The 18,177-nt window shown below is 34.3% G+C and overlaps 1 protein-coding gene across 1 annotated transcript in view; it reads right to left on the reverse strand.

The window, feature by feature from the left end:
• Positions 1–2,695: 2,695 nt before the first annotated feature.
• Positions 2,696–18,177, reverse strand: part of side (sidestep) — a 527,768-nt gene continuing 512,286 nt past the window's right edge. The window contains exon 18 of the mRNA XM_067761445.1: positions 2,696–4,871. Within this exon, the coding sequence (XP_067617546.1) occupies positions 4,795–4,871 (77 nt within the window). The 3' untranslated portion in view covers positions 2,696–4,794. The remainder of the gene's footprint in view (positions 4,872–18,177) is intronic.

The following is an 18,177-nucleotide window of genomic DNA, read 5'->3' on the forward strand; positions in this document are numbered from 1 at the left end:
GATTTTTTAGTTCAGCGTTAGTTTCAAGAATTTGACAAAAATGTATGAGTTTAACCCTCGCTCGGAGGTTATCGCGCCTTACTTTTGTTTTTTACTTTTTTAACCCTCAGCTTAACTCTGAGTTAAAAAGTAAATTTGCCGTTCTGCAAGTCGACCTAAATACAAATTTTGGAATTTTCGAAAAAATTTCACGAACTTTTGAATTTTTTAAAACGTTTTTGAGAGTGGGTTGCATAGTTTTAGTTATAAATGCGTACAAGTTTTTTTGTAAATTATTTTAAAATAAAAAAGAAGAATATAGTTGACGATATTCGATAAACAATGCGACTGCTATTTTCGCTTTCGCTGCTGTATATTTATTATTTTTGTTTAAACAAAACCTCCATTTTACATAAACAATTTTGAAGTATTCTTAGCATAATTAATCATCATACAACTTGTGGGGAATATTTTTTTAGTCCGCCTTGTATAGCTAACTCGTAAATGTTTGCAATGTCGTAGGGTATTCAGTCGAGAAATTATATCTTCAGATTTGTTAAACACTTGAGTTTCAAATAGAAAACTTGGACACAGACAAAAAAAAAAAAAACATTTTTTTTATTTTATGTACAACTCTGTTATTATCCAAATTAAAATTGACAAGGCATAGCAACGGTTATAAAATTTATTTAAAAAATCACTTTTTAGTGATACAAATTTTTGAGTCTCCGTTAAGAAATCTTTACCTTGACCCTTCTACATCACCCTTTAATCAGAATCGAAATTTATGTGTGCAATTTTTGTCCGTGATATACTCGTATGAAGGCATAAGGTAAGAAAAAATCAGTAATTACATTATATTATTATAAAAACCCCCTAATATATATACATATTGAGGTGAGTCTTGTCATATCGATATGCTGTATTACGTAAATCTTGCGCAACAAGCACAATTCAAAGTATTCGCTTACTTCACATACAACGAGCAAAAGTAATAATATAACTGACTAATAATCCTCATAACACTGAGTCGCTTCGTCGTTATTTCTGCCAAAGTCTAGAGTTTTCGCAATTAGCCTTCCCGAACAGTTGCTTTTGTACTTTTAGTTCTGCTCTGTTTTATGTCTGTGGCTATGTTGATGTATGTGTGTATCTTGTCTTAAGCTGCCTACTCTCGCTGATATTATAAAAAACCATGGTATTGTAACGAATTTATGGTATTTCTACTTATTTGCAACCTTCTGCTAACTTTCGAATAACTAAACTGTTGAATAAATCACTCCAATATTCAATAATGCAAAATGGTCTCTATTAGACTACTTTCACAATAACACTTATACTTCGCAACTCCACCGATGATTGCATACTTTTTGAGCATCTCAGTTTTATGCATGTGAATGTGTGAGAACTACTTTGCTGATGATTGCATACTTTTGTGAGTATCTCAGATATATGCATGTGTTTGTGCATATCTCACCGCTTCTTGTGTGTACATGTGTGTAGACATAATGATTGATTTGTTTATGTAGACACAAGTGACTGCTTAGTATCGGCTTAGAGATGATAGTATGCCTTAGTGTTACTAATATTCTTCACAGTATTATGTAAATGCAGTGCGGGTGTACATAAATATGTAGCTTTTGTGATTTTGTCCGCTTTAATTATAGGTGCTGTTATGCAGCGTTTTCTTATTAAAGGCATATTGATGCGCCGAACTTGCTTAGATTCGCTACATTTTTATTAAGCTATAAAAATAAATTTTTTAAATAACAAAACCGGTGTTACACGCATATTTTTTTGTTGCTTCTTCTTTATGTTTGAATTTAATTCAATAAAATATATTAAAATACATTAAATTATGTCAAAAACTATCACAAAATAAGCTGGAAATTTACTGGAAAACTGTACCTAAAAATCCTGGTCGAGGAGTGATTTGGAAATGAGTTCGAAATTGCCCAAAGAGGGATCTTAAATTCTTTCCAAAATGAGCCTGAAATCAAAGGAACCCACAAAAGTCTCGAAAACACACATAAATGATCCAGAAATGGTACTACGTTATTTCCATAAACTTTCCCAAAAAGGTGCTGAAGTGATTATAAAATCGTGCTGGCAATTGTCTTTGCATGGTCCCAAAAATATGCGACATTCTCTTTTGTGCAGCAATTTCTTCGTACTATAAAAACTTTCTAGATATATCTAAATTGAAGTCCAAATAAATGTTCAATCCGGCTTTCTTTAGATTAGTTTAGTGATAAAAAAGGTCGACGGAGCCTAGAGCACACTTACTTACTTAACTGGTGCTTAACCGTTTAAACGGTTATGGCCTTCCAACAAGGCGCGCCAGTAGCTTCTTCTCTGCACACCGGCGCCAATTGGTTACACACACGCAACTTTTTTTTGTAGTAGTATGTGTTTATATGGTGAATGTTCGAGTATAGAAATCTCCCATTAAGTACAAGCTAAAACTGATTGATTGCTTGCTTTGCTGAGCCTCGGTCGCTGCGCTTACACTACATATAGGTGACAGCCGGATAGTTTCTGAAGCTCTATGAAGCTCTCAAGTGCACCAGTTATTGCAATTTTTTATATACTCATACTAGAAAACCTGGCAGACATTGTCCTGCCCTAAATTTGGCCTATATGCATACATTTTAATAAGCTTTTTCCGTCTAACTCTTCCCTCCCCCCCCCCCCCCCCCTCCTCACTTTTTCCTAATCCATTTATTCACTCCTCCCTCCGTCTTTTTCGCTTCATCTATCTCCATATTCGTCTCATTCTATCTCTTTCTCAATCTCCTTCTCTCTTTTCTCTTCTCTCAATTCCTTCTCATTCTTCTGCATCCCTAATTGGTAGTATGTATTTTATTACAGTCCCCGTCCCACTCCGAGTCTCAGTCCCAGTCCCATTCCGAGTCTCAGTCCCAGTTTTAGTCCTAATCCCAGGCCCAGTCCGTCTCTGGATAATATATTACTCTGTACCAAAGCACTCATCAACAGCTTTCATTTGATATCCATATTGTATAAACACTGTGTAGGCATTCACTGGGCCACGTTTTGGCCAATGTCTCAAGACCACGTACCTGTAGTATCCACCGCGTGAGGTTTACGCAACTTGTGTGAAAGTTTGAAGAAAATCGACCGACGCATCTCTTTAAACACCGGCGACCAACTAACGCACATTTTAGCCTTTCTTTTTATGTATATAGATTTTTACGAAATGCAGTTTTCGTTGCTGTTGAAAATCGGCTTAAAAATTGCACAACTAAAGACTCTCCTGTATTAAAAAAAATGTCATAGTACCTCTAAATCGCGGGCCCCCTCAGAAACCCCCCCCCCTCTCGACGGGCCTGCTGATGTGCTATATTTGATATCATTCGCTATAATATTTTTTATTGAAAAGCAGGTTGTTTAATTAAACGCCAAGCAATTACACGGAAGTATATCCGCACCACCTGAAAATATGAGTGCAACTGCGTATACGTAATATTTTAATGTTAAGTATAAACAAATAAAAAAATTGCAATAAAATGCGACTATAAACTAAGATATAACCTACCCTATATTTCAAGTTAGATCAAACTACACATGGGGTGCAAAACAAATTCAAATTGCTTCAGTAGTTTAGGAGTCCATTGGCCTCAAACCTGTGACATGTGTTTTTTATATATTAAGATATACATACAATCCTAACAATGAATGGACGTATACCATACACCAACCTATAAATTAACTTTTGTTATATCTACTGTAAGAAAAAAATTGATATATTTTCAGAAAAGAAAAGTCTTACTTCCTGAACAGAATAAAAATCACAAAAAATTATAATTATTTGCGACTGCGATGGCTATTTTTTCCTTAATCCCAAAGAAAGAGCATTACCCAAATTCATTACTAAACAAAAAGGGGTTCTTCATTCTCTGGTGAATAGCCTCAGCAATAAACTTTAAGAAAATTTGAAAAGATAGTTGGAAATGCAATAAATTTAAAATTTTCCATAGTTTCAAGATGCCTCTGGAGTATGGCATGGGTGAAAAGTGCATGCCACTTCTTTTCGTACGTTTACAAATTGGTTTAACATAATCATTTATTTCAGTAGGCAATAGAGTTTTCACATTTGCATATAACTCACAAAAACACAAGCCAGTGTATTGCACAATTTTTTCTATCTCAAGCTTATTTTTAAAGGAGTACAGAATTTTGTGTTTTTGACGTTAGAAATGTTGCTATAGCAATTATATGCTATGGATCGTTAGCAAATTTTTTCAATAACAATTTTTTCTTTGGATTTTTTTTTTTGTTTTGTCAGCTGCTGATTTGCTATTCAATATTAAAAAAATAAACTACGGTGTTTGATGTTGCGGTTTTGCAATGTCATTGCAAATGCAGAGCTGTATTTTATTTTAGTGTACTGTAATAAATATGTTACGGAAGTTTGCAATGCCATGCTGCCAGACCATTTGCACATAATCCCGAACTCCATTATTGTAATTTAGTCCGCTTTTTTCCACTTTCAAATTTTATGCATTGATTTTAATTGTATGTATCTACTAATTTTTAATTATCTTTTTCTTAGAACACTAACCGAGTTTCAATTAAAATCCTAATTATAAATTTAGCTTTTTTTAAGTGGTTTTTTTTTTTGTTTGTTATAAAAAACTCGAGCGCAAATCTTCTAAGTAACATATAAAACTTAAATTCCTTAAAATGAATTATTTTATATTCTAACTCTTTACTTATAATATATTTAATTATATTTATTTAAAGGTATACTTATTAACGTTAAGCCGCCTGCATGGGCTGTTAAATTGTTGTTGTTTATTTAAGAGCCGAATCCAACGTTGTAAATTCCATTTCGCCGCGTGGCAAAATCAAATCAGGGTCTGTAATGTAGACTAGCGTTGCAATAAAGGAAAACATAACAAATGCATTTGAGCTTTATTAGTAGTGGTTATTGTGGAAATGTGGGGATGTGTGTAGAGGTGCATTTACTAGCAAGTAGGTGTACAAAATTATTAAGCACATACAGTAAAAAAAATTATATTTTGTTTGAGTGAGTGTTAAAAAAAAAAAAAATAATAAAAAAAGCCAAGGCATAGAAAAGTGCAAGAAATTTATTGAAAACACTTAAGAAAAACGCACATATTTTAAGATTTATGTATATACCAGAGACCCAAACTAATATTTCTTTTATACTAAAAGATCTTCATAAAAAATTACATACGGAATTTAAATTTTAAAGCCGAAAAAAATTATTCAATCAGAAGTTTTGTTTTATAAATTCGAAAATGAAAGTTAAATGCGGAATTTTGTTTTTTAGAACAGAATAAAAGTCCGTAATTGTGTAATTGTGGAACGGCTCATCCAATTGAAATGAGAGCTTTCAAATGACCATAGGGGTTTTAAATATAGATATTCAGAAGAATCTATTGTTAAAAATTCGGTTCATTTGATGAGCCACTCCATAGACCCGGAGTTTTATTTGTCATTAAAAAATAAAAGTCCGGATTTAACTTTTATTTGCAGATTTTTTCGTAAAAAGTTCAAAAAATGAAAAAGATGCACGATTCGTCATGAAAATGTTATAGGTATGCCTGGGATTTCATAAATTTTCGTCTAGGACAATTTTGTGATCCGCACTTAAAAAAAAAAAAACTATTAAAATGAGTCACTGTTTTATAGAGCGGAAAAGTAGCAGTGGTAATTATACCCAGCTGTACTTGTACACATTATAACGGTTGGTTTTACAGTTATAAAGGAATTGAGGTAGATATAGACTTTCATAAATCAAAATCCTTAGTATCGAAAAAAAATTTGATAAAGCCATGTCCGTCCGTCTGTCTGCCCGTTAACATGATAACTTGAGCAAATATTGAGATATCTTCACCAAATTCCGTATGCGGCCTCATGTGGACCCACAATAGATTGGTATTGAATCAGACAACAACCACGCCCAATTTTTCCATATCGAAATCTAATAAAGATGGAAAAAATGAGATAATTCAAAAACCAATAGCGCTAATGAAATTTGGTAGGTACAATTTGGTTGACGCAAAACATAAATTCCAAAATAGTTTGCAATATGGGAAAAAGAAAAATTGGAAATTTAAGAAGCAGTAATTTAAAAGTCGTTAAAAATATTAAAAATTTGGCAGAGGCGCTATCCTTGCCAAATTATATATAATAATGGAAGATAATCAAAATCGGTTAAATATGAGGCCGCTTTTTTCTAAAGCCTAAAAGTCTGACCTTAACAACGTTTGCAATATCTCTATGGTATTTCACTACATTTGGCTGATATTCTACCAACAAAGCATTTCAAGTGCACAGCTGCGTATTTATTGTTCGGTTTCACCCGAACTTAGACTTTTTTACTTTTTATACCTTTCATGAACATGGAATGGTATATTAACTTTGGTCCGATGTTTGAAACGTTGAGAAATATAGAAGACAGACTCACCATTAAGTATAACGAATTGATCAGGGCGACGAACTGAGTTGATATAGCCATGTCCGTCTGTCCGTCTGTCTGCTTGAACGCAAACTAGTCCTTCAAATTTTGAGATATCTCAATGGAATTTGGCACAAGGATGTATTTTTGTATTATATTAGACATTTATCTGATCCGATAAGATCGGACCACTATAACATATATCTCCCATACAACCGATCGTTAAGATAAGACGATTTTGGTCATTCCTGCCGCAATTTAAAAAGTATAAACGTGAAACTCGGTGATATATATTCGAATATATCATAGAAGATATCCTGAAAAAATCAATTTGATCGGAGCTATATATAGATATATCCCATACAACCGATCGTTCAGATAGAAATATTTTTGGCCATTTCTCACTTAGTTTCAAATATAAGAACGTGAAACTTGGTGATATATATTCTAATATATCATAGAAGATTTCATGAAAAAATCACTTCGATCGGAGCTATATATAGTTATATCCCATACAACCGATCGTTCAGATAGAAAGATTTTTAGCAATTTCTCCCATAATTTCCAATATAAAAACGTTAAACATTGAGGTATTTATTCTAATATATCATAGAAGATTTTCCGTAAAAATCATTTCGATCGGAGCTATATATATATATATTTTTTTGCCATTTTTTATTTTATGTTTATCTAAAAAATCGTTTAGGTATGTACATCCATATATTTCTTATCTTATACATCCGATTATTTGGAGATTACGAACGGGATACAATTATTGTTCAGCCCCATTCATAAAAGGTATGAAGGCTGTGCCGAAGACAGTCCCGTCCTTACTTGGTTTTTCTAAATTTTGACGATTCATTTGTGCTCCTTCTTATTTTCAAAATTTAAGAAATATAATTATATGAACTTTACAAATGGAGGTATGTGACTCAATTGCAAAAGCGCCTTTTAAAAAATTTGAGGTTTTATTTAGAATTTCTTAAATTTCTTTCAGCATGTAGTTCGGTAGCCCCATCAATTTAAGAACAAAGTTCAAGTTATAGGTCTCCTAAAGTTTACATTGATGTTTGAAATTTTTTTGCAAAAGGGTGTTTCAGGGTTTCTTCCGTATACAAAAATTATTCACCCTTTACAGATATGAGGGTAAATCTTAAGCACCCTTCGGAAAAAAAAAAAAGAAAAAAATCAATGAGAGTTTTGAGTGATCAATGACGTGAGGTTTAGCAAGATTAAATTTTATAAAATTTTCGATTTTTTCGAAATCGTTTTTGGTATTAATTTGCTTAGTTTCAATCACTTAATTTATAGAGATTTTTCTGTAAAATATCGGAAACAAAAAAAGTATTTAATTGATGAAATTTCATAAAAATTATCACTGCTACTTTTCTGTTCGCTTCTGTATATTTATATTAGTTTAGTATGGAAATGTATACACCTATGACGTCGTTGCTTTAGTAAATAAAAACACTAAGTTTTATTTTTTAAAATATTCAAAGAAGACAAAAATGCGAACACCATGCTTGTTGTTGGTATTTAGTGAGTTTAAGAATTCAGTCTTCTTTCTCATGCCGTCTGTTTTGACTAATAACTTGCTATTTATTGTTTCTACCTTATCATAATTATTGCTGCATTTTTTGAGCTAAACTACTCTGCAGCGAAAGCACTAACTAGTTTCAAACTGGGGTAGAGCTATCGCATTAAAACATGCTGCTGGATCTAATTCTGTCGCCTCGCAGTGCTTCTAACTACCTTTTTTAACATTGTAATGTGCTACTACTTGGCAATTACCCTCCTCCGTAGGCCATTCATATGACATTCCTAACTAGTCCAGTTGTAGGGGTTTCTGACGTGGTCGCTTCCTTTGTTTAAAAAATTTAAATACAACTAACACAGTCTTAAGCGCTGTTGCCTCAAGTATGACTACCAACTAAACCCTGTTCTACCCCCAGCGGGTTAGAGGGTCAGAATATACCCGCGGTAGGTATGCGTGTCGTAAGAGGCGACTAAAATACCAGATTCAAAGCGCTGTATAGCGCAACCATTTCAGGTTGCCAAAGCAATACATAGCTCCTTCAAACCCAATTGTCAACATCACCTATCCGCGGCGAATCCTGTTTCACTAACAGACGAGGCTCTGGCAACCCCAAGCTTCTCATGGAAAATGGGGATGGGGAGGGAGAGATAGCTTGAAGGTTTAATTGGCCATATATATCCTTCCCGAGATGGTCGGGCTAGCACTTTAATGGTGCTGTGTTACCGGAGCATACCGGATCTGTATCCGGCAAAGGGCCATCACATCGATAACATTCCCAAAGCCTTCGGGAAGAAACCTTTTCGCTACAACTACAACAACAACAACAACCCTTTTCCCATATGGTTAGAACAAGCTCGGCGGTAGTCATAAAACCTGTAGGGTGAAGCTGTCGATTTACGTGACTACCTCACATTTTTCATGCAGGATTTTTGCAAGAAAAAAATGTTTAGGCAATTCAAAAGTTCTTTTGTTCACCGTCTGTGCTTTGCATGAATCAAATTTGAGATTATAAACTATGGTAGTAACTCAAATCTTAAAATTATGCAAGATATGATACTCTGGTGAATTAGCCGCACATTTTTTTGCACTGTATAATTAGATTATTCCCAGCTTTGTGTAGATTTGAGATTGTTTAAAAGGGTCTGATAACATACACACATCTATATCACGAAATGAAGATTTTAGCAGAGAGAAAAAAACCAAACGACATTGAGAGTAGTAATAGAGCGTCAAACCCAAATAGAATTGCGAAAAAAATAACAAACTTTTTGTTTGTGTGATTCTATTATTGAAATTTTTAACCCTGAAAGATCTGTGAGGAAAGGTGAGTTATTTAACTTGATAACGAAAAATGGTTTGCAAACACAGCTGCAAAATTTACCACCAGAGATCTTGCTAATTACATTATTGAGCACTAAAGCCTTTTTCTTTATGCTATGAAAAAGGAGAGGGGATTTTTACGCATTCCTCTTAAAAGTTGTTTAAAAAGTGTAAGATTTTATGTGCAATATATGTACATAAGTAAAATGATGACCTTTAGTACAGGGAAGAGAAAGTTGTAAGTTTACTTTTCTTCCGATATGCAGGTCAAAGTTTATGCATTTTTACGCAAGATTCTTTACATATTTGTTTTGCATATGTTTTGAAAATCATATTGTAACGAATTTGCTGCAAATCCTCTTATTTGCCCTTTTGCTAGGTTCGTATCGCTAAACTGTTGAATAAATAACTCCAATATTGAATACTGGAAAAATGGCCTTTATTAAAATACTTCACAATAACACTCAACTGTGCAACGAATAGCTTAATAACCAAACTGATAGTTTAATGAAACTGACTTTCAAAATATTGCTCGCTAGATATCTTCTTAGTCGTAACTGCTTGACAACTCAAATCAAACTGAATTATTGGCCGCCAGATCGCGTGCTTAATCAATAACTGATTGATTTCTCAACTCAAACTGAATTACTTCTTACTCGCCTGCCCCGCTTTTATAGTTTACGCTGCATACTTCTAGGCTCTTCGATTTCCAGAACTTACTAGTTATTTTCGCTACAAAATCGCCAGCCACAACTACGTGCACAAATTATTGCTCTCTCTTGTGACAACTCAGATAAGATATATGCATGTGTCTGTGCATTGCCGCTCCGCTGCTCGTATACGTACATATGTGTAGACGCAATTATTTATTCGTTTATGTAGATTCATAATGATTGAATTATTGATGTGAATGTTTGTAGTTTACAGTCTCTCGCGCATACATAGGCGCATAAGTAAATGCATCTGTGTGTGACATCTCTTTCGGCTGCCTTATATATGTGTATACATGATTTGATTATTGACGTGCTTGGCATGGCCTTAGCATCGCCTTAGTGATGGTATAGGTTAGTGATGCTAATATCTGTGACAAAATCATATATCAAAAGCATAACGTAGTATGTATTTAACACTACTGTGTATGAAAGTTCTCATCTTATTATCAGTTTGCACAGCATAATATCAAATTTAAATTTTTGTTAAATTTTAAAATATAAAAAAATTCAAAAAAAAAAAAAAAGTAAGGAAGGCTAAGTTCGGGTATAACCGAACATTGCATACTCAGTTGAGAGCTATGGTGACAACATAAGGGAAAATAACCATGTAGGAAAATGAACCGAGGGTAACTCTGGAATGCGTTTGTATGACATGTGTATCAAATGAAATGTATTAAAGAGTATTTTATGAAGGAGTGGGCCATAGTTCTATAAGTAGAAGCCTTTTCCAGATATCGCCATAAAGCTGGACCAGGGGTGACCCTAGACTTTGTTTGTACGATATGGGTATCAAATGAAAGGTGTTAATGAGTATTTTATGAAGGAGTGGGCCATAGTTCTATAGGTAGAAGCCTTTTCCAGATATCGCCATAAAGGTGGACCAGGGGTGACCCTAGACTTTGTTTGTACGATATGGGTATCAAAAGAAATGAGTTAATGAGTCTTTTAAAAGGGAGTGGGCCTTAGGTCTATAGGTGGACGCCTTTTCGAGATATCGCCATAAAGATGGACCAGGGGTGACTCTGGACTTTGTCTGTACGATATTGGTATCAAATGAAAAGTGTTAATGAGTCTCTTTAAAAGGGAGTGGGCCTTAGTTCTATAGGTGTTCGCCTTTTCGAGATATCGCCATAAAGGTGGACCAGGGTTGAATCTAGAATGGGTTTGTACAATATGGGTATCAAACGAAAGGTGATAATGATTATTTTAAAAGGGAGTGGGCCTTAGTTCTATAGGTGGACGCCTTTTCCAGATATCGCCATAAAGGTGGATCAGGGGTGACTCTAGAATGTGTTTGTACGACATGGGTGTCAAATTAAAGGTATTAATGAGGGTTTCAAAAGGGAGTGGTGGTATTTGTATAGTAGGTTACCTTTTCGAGATATCGTCATAAAAGTAGAGCAGGGGTGACTCTAGAATGCGTTTGTACAATATGGGTATTAAACGAAAGGTGTTAATGAGTATTTTAAAAGGGAGTGGGCCTTAGTTCTATGGTTGGACGCCTTTTCGAGATATCGCCATAAAGGTGGACCTGGGGTGACTCTAGACTTTGTTTGTACGATATGGGTATCAAACGAAAGGTGTTAATGAGTCTTTTAAAAGAGAGTGGACCGTAGTTCTATAGGTGGACGCCTTTTCGAGATATCGCCACAAAGGTGGACCAGGTGTGACTCTATAATGTGTTTGTATGATATGGGTATAAAACTAAATGTGTTAATGAGAGTTTTAAAAGGGAGTGGTGGTAGTTGTATATGTGAAGACATTTTCGAGATATCGACCAAAATGTGGACCATGGTGACCCAAACCATCATCTGTCGGGTACCGCTAATTTATTTATATATATAATACCACGAACAGTATTCCTGCCAATATGCCAAAGGCTTTTGATTCCGACCTGCAGAACTTTTTCATTTTCTTTTACTTAATATGGTAGGTGTCACACCCATTTTACAAAGTTTTTTTCTAAAGTTATATTTTGGGTCAACAAAGCAATCCAATTACCATGTTTCATCCCTTTTTTCGTATTTGGTATAGAATTATGGCATTTTTTTCATTTGTCGTAATTTTCGATATCGAAAAAGTGGGCGTGGTCACAGTCGGATTTCGGCCATTTTCTATACCAATACAAAGTGAGTTTAGATAAGTACGTGAACGGAGTTTAGTAAAGATACATCGATTTTTGCTCAAGTTATCGTGTTAATGCCCGAGCGGAAGGACAGACGGTCGACTGTGTATAAAAACTGGGCGTGGCTTCAACCGATTTCGCTCTTTTTCACAGAAATAAGTTATCATCCTAGAATCTAAGCCTTTACCAAATTTCACAAGTATTGGTAAACTTTTGTTCGACTTATGGCGTTAAAATATTATTTTTGTATTTTGTTGCACCATATCATTACTGAAGTTAAATTTTGACATAATTTACTTATATACTGTAAAGATATTAAATTCTTTGTTAAAATTTTACTTTAAAAAAAATTTTTTTTTTAAGTGGGCGTGGTCCTTCTCTGACTTTGCTAATTTTTATTAAGCGTACATATAGTAATAGGTGTAACGTTCCTGTCAAATTTCATCATGATATCTCCAACGACTGCGAAATTACAGCTTGCAAAACTTTTAAATTACCTTCTTTTAAAATTGGGCGGTGCCACGCCCATTGTCCAAAATTTTACAAATTTTCTATACTGCGTCATAAGTTAAACTCACCTATCAAGTTTCATCGCTTTGTCCGTCTTTGGTAATAAATTATCGCACTTTTTCGGTTTTTCGAAATTTTCGATATCGAAAAAGTGGGCGTAGTTATAGTCCGATATCGTTCATTTTAAACAACGGTCTGAGATGAGCGCTCAGGAACCTACGTACCAAATTTCATCAAGATACCTCAAAATTTACTCAAGTTATCACGTTAACGGACAGACGGACGGAGGACGGACGGACACGGCTCAATCAAATTTTTTTTCGATCCTGATGATTTTGATATATGGAAGTCTATATCTATCTCGATTCCTTTATACCTGTACAACCAACCGTTATCCAATCAAAGTTAATATACTCTGTGAGCTTTGCTCAACTGAGTATGAAAACAAACAAGAAAAGGGGGGAAAATTAATAAAATACCATTATGGCCTCTCGCATATCACAAAAGTCTGTTAGGGTAAGTTCGTATGTTGCGTATACGCCATGGCGTTCGTCGTATCTTGCAGTAGAGTGTTCCGTTTTCCAGCGATATTTTTCTTTTGCTCATCATGAAAGATTGAGATTTCATAGAAAACAAATAAATAAACTGTATTACTTTCTTACTTAATGAGCGCTTAACCATTTAATGACTTCGAAAAAAATGTCTAAGGGTGGTGGAAGGAAGATTGGTAGAGCTTCCAAGTGCTGGTGTGAAATATTACTTATTTTATAAGGAGACAATTTTACTTAAGAACCAAAGTTTAAACTGCTCAGGATTCTGATCACATGGCCAAGAGACAACTTTTGACCAGTTCAATCTTTTAATGTTTAAAAACAAATTTTTTCTGTGCAATGCCACCTTTCAAAACAAACGAAAACACAAGCACACTATTACAGTTTGGGCTTTAATAAGACATGAAATTTAGGAATAAAGAAATTAGGATTAAAGTTTCCTTGAAATTAAAAAGCAAAAAGAAGTGTGAAAGGTGAATGATTGAAAATCTTAAATATCATAGTGATGTATTTCCTTCTGATTTGTGAGTAATTAAATAAAACTGCTGATTTGTTTGTGTATGTACATGAGAAGAAGAGTATTATAAATTGCAAATATTTTTTCAGTGAATTGTACTACAAGTCTACATACATACATACATATGTATATCCATAACCAATCGATAACTTAAACATCACTCCAGCTTTGAAAAATTAGCATTTTTTGTTGCCTTCCATCGAATGGCGCCAATACTGTGCTGCCTCTGCCACCGCAGACAATCGAAAAGTAAGGAGGATAAATCTGGATGGAACTAGCAGCTGTAGAAACAACACTATCATATTTCTTACTTTGGCCACTTTGATTGTTGTTGAATGCTGTCTCTGTAAAATTTTTCGTAGTATTGTAACAATCAAGCAAAGGAATTAAGAATTCGCCTGAAGCAAGATTTTGGTTTCTGCTCTTTTAGAAAATCAGAATATATTTATGTTGATACTAAGAAAAACCGTAATAGAAATTTTTAAGATAGGAAAAGAGAAGTCTATTGCTAATGCTTGAGGATAATAAGAATTTTGGTAAATAGAAGAAAGAAAATTGGCACGTATGTACAAGGCCTTAGAGACGCTAAATATAAGGATGACTATTGGCTTAAAGTCTAGAATGTTTTTATCCAAATATCTTTAACAGAGAGAGGGGAAAAAGTGTAAATAAGTTAATAGTAGATCCACTTGTATTCTTGATGAAAATTAAAAAAAATAATTTTATTTTTCAGTAGTTTATTTTTAATTTGGGATTTGCTGTTATATCTCTTACTTAAGAACTTTTTACAAAACTCCAAAAATATAGTAATATAAGTATGTACACTGCTATATTTACTTAAGTTGTTTGGGGACTAGGAATATCTTTGCCAACATTTTTTTTCAGTGAAGGAAAATACTTGAAGTACTACTATAGAAATGTGAACATAAGTAAAATATAATTAATGTATGTGTATGACTTGTGTATCCGGCAGAATTTGTCCTGCCGAAAATTTGCTTGCCTACGTTCATAAAGTAAACCTTGCTTCTCCTCTTTTCTATATTATTCTCGTCTACTCAATCCTTTTTTCTTCTTATTCTTCCCATTCCTTATTCCATTCCATTAATCTCCCTCACATTCGCCATCTCACACCCACTCAAACTATCTTCTTTACCCCCGTTTTGCTCCACTTCAACGCTCACTCTAACTCGCACTCCTACTCTAACTCCGATCCTCACTTCCACTACCACTTTTCTTCTTATTCTTGTCGTTACCTCCGTCCCACTCTGACGGCGACTCGCACTCTCATACACACTCAAACTCTCATTCCCGCTCTTACTCCCATTTCCACTCTAGGTCTCACTTCCACTTCAACCGGTTTCCCTCCCACTCCAACTCCAAATCTGGCTCCCAGTCTAGTAGCACTCCACCTCTCACTCCCACTCTCACTGCACCATCACTCGTTTATGGAATTTTCAAAGAATTTCGAAAATAATGCGAATTTAGTTTTGTTCCTAACAGGGAACGTGGCACCGCCTACTTTTCCAGACAAAAATTCTATACCATCCTTGAAACATAACGAACGAAACAAAAAAATATTATTAAATCCGATTAAGATAGTTTCTCCTTTTTAGCTGACTGTAAAATTGTAACTAAAATCGATTCAAATATATACGGTCACACCCGCCCCCTTCGCCTCCTTCCCACACTCCATAATAATTTTTGCTATCTCTTAACTCTAAAAAATATCCTATTTATTCACTTTCACACAACCTTTCAGATTTTGGATCGCTCTACTCTTTCCCTGCACTTTTCTTTTAATTGATGTAACAGAAGTGAGCTTGCTGGAACCGTAGTCGAAATTAACAATCTTTAAATACCAAAATCGGAATCAGAAACAAAATCTGAAGTGGGAGCATAGTTAGTATAAGAAAAGCATATCTTTTAAATTAATAACAATAACGACAAAAATTAGAAATATAAGATATGACTAAGGTTTGTGTGTAAATCTGAATCCACCATGATCAATGTTGTTCTATGTTTCCTTGAAGTCCATCCAAATTTGAAATGATGTACTATAACCTCCATGTTAATGTACAGTGAGATAAGTTAGCAACGGGGCTATATTAATTCATGAAATCAGTGAATAGGAGCACGCAACAAGGCGAAAGTGATAGTATGCCCTCTTCTGTGGACGTTGGCCAACAACGCAAACGAACACCTCAGACTGTTTGTCGAGGGACTCGTCAAACCCACACCATAAGATACCTGATTTTATGGTAAAAATTAGAAACGGCACCAGTTATCGAATCTTGCTCTCATCGATATCTCAATTCACTGTTTGTTGGGTAACACCAGTCTTTCACCTTGTCCTTTATAATCATCATCATTATTAATCGCTTGAGCGATTGTGATCGTTTCGTAACCAGTCACGCAGGCTATCCATTTTTAGCGACAACAGTCGCCAATTCGAAGCAACAAGGACGAAAAAGTCTTCATGCACCTACCTCTCCAAACTACGTGGATGTATCCGGCCTCGTCTCTTTACAAATGCATATAGGTTTATAGAAATACTTTGGGATCATATTCCTTCATTTGCATAACATGACCTCTCTGCACTATCTTCATATATGCTTAAAGTTCATACAAACATCATTACACTTTGTTCTGCACTCCAAGGTCATATCACAGCAAGTATTACTTCTTGTCTTGCCAGTTTTTTTCCCGCCTCACAAAAACCAGATAGGACAGAATTGACATCGTCAGTCCATCAATTGAAAGCTCTTTTAATATGCTAAACGTTTGCTAACGAAATTATGGAAAGTTGTTCTACTTCAGATCTTTTAAAGCACATATCCAAATATTCAAAACGTGTGTCGAATTCTGGTACGTCCATAACTTTCCAACTGTATTTGGGAAAAGGGCAAATGTTTGTCCGCACAGATCTTAAATATTAATAAAATATATTCTACGGTTGCCCTTTTCTCGAATACATTTTTCCATTTTTCAAACAGATTTGCCTTTATCTGAAGTTCATTTGACGATTTATCAACTACATTTGCCCTTTTTTCAAATTGCCCGTCTCTCAAAAATATTTGCCCATTTCTGAAATCATTTGGAAAAGGCGTACAAAAAAGCCACCATTTGTGTATTTATATATATGTGTGGGAGCTACTTTTGTTTTTATACTCAGCTGAGCAAAGCTCACAGAGTATGTTAATTTTCTTTGCATAACGGTACCCCGTAACGGCATGAACTAATCTAGATACATGTATACTTCTGTATATCAAAATGATCTGGGCGAAAAAAACAAATTCATTTAGCCATGTCCATACTTCCGTCCGTCTGTACGTAAACACGATAACTTGAGTAAATTTTGAGGTATCTTAATGAAATTTGGCACGTAAGTTCCTGGGCACTCATCTCAGATCGTTATTTAAAATGAACGAAACCGGATTATAACCACGCCCAATTTTTGGATATCGAAAATTTCGAAAAACCGAAAAAGTGCAATACTTCATTACCAAAGAGGGATAAAGCGATAAAACTTGGTAGGTGGGTTGCCCATATGATGCAAAATAGAAAATTAGTAAAATTTTGGACAATGGGCGTGGCACCGCCCACTTTTAAAAGCAGGTAATTTAAAAGTTTTGCAAGCTGTAATTTGGCAGCTGAGTATGTAATGTTCGATTACACCCGAACTTAGCCTTCCTTACTTGTTACTTTTAAATTTGGCCTACATAAAAAAGTAGAGACCGATACATAAATAAGTATTCACATGCACACTCATATATATGTTTGTGTATGACAACGCACTTATTGTACAAACGGAAATGTCGCACGTTAAATTTATTTAGCTGTCGGTTTGGTTTGTTGGCGGCTATTGTTGATGTTTTCAACTTCATCACGTTGACATCAAATAACAAATTGTAAATTTTGTTGAAAAAAGCTTATATTTGTTTTTTTTTCATTTTTGGTTGTTATTTTTTGTTTATTTGATATTATTGTATTGTTGTTAACTATAAAATGATTTTTCAATTTGTTCCATTGTTAAGTTCCGTGACAAATGTTGTTTCTACTGTTGCATAGAAATATATTTGCAATACATAGACTGAAAAAAGGCAGTCAATGGAATTAGTTGTAAATTACGAAATAATTATTGTGAGTTCACAAAAAGCTTTTCGAAAAAATTAGCACATTGGAAAAAATTTAAAAATTATTTCGAACTTTCTATTTAGAATGAAATTAAAATTTAAGAGATTTTGTAGCTGAAACTATACAAACCATTATCGAAAACGTTTACGAAAAAATTTGAAAATTCGCAAAAATGTTTATGAAAATTTCGAAGTGCTTATTTAGTGCGTAACTGACACTATTCAAAACAATCTCCAAAGCGTGTTAATCAAAGTTATTTGGAAATTCGAGAAAATTTTACAAAAATGCTGAAATTTTTATTTAGAGGGGAACTAAAATCGCGCAAACCAATTCCAACAACTTT

This window comes from Eurosta solidaginis, chromosome 1 (assembly GCF_040869045.1).
Source record: "Eurosta solidaginis isolate ZX-2024a chromosome 1, ASM4086904v1, whole genome shotgun sequence".
NCBI lineage: Eukaryota > Metazoa > Arthropoda > Insecta > Diptera > Tephritidae > Eurosta > Eurosta solidaginis.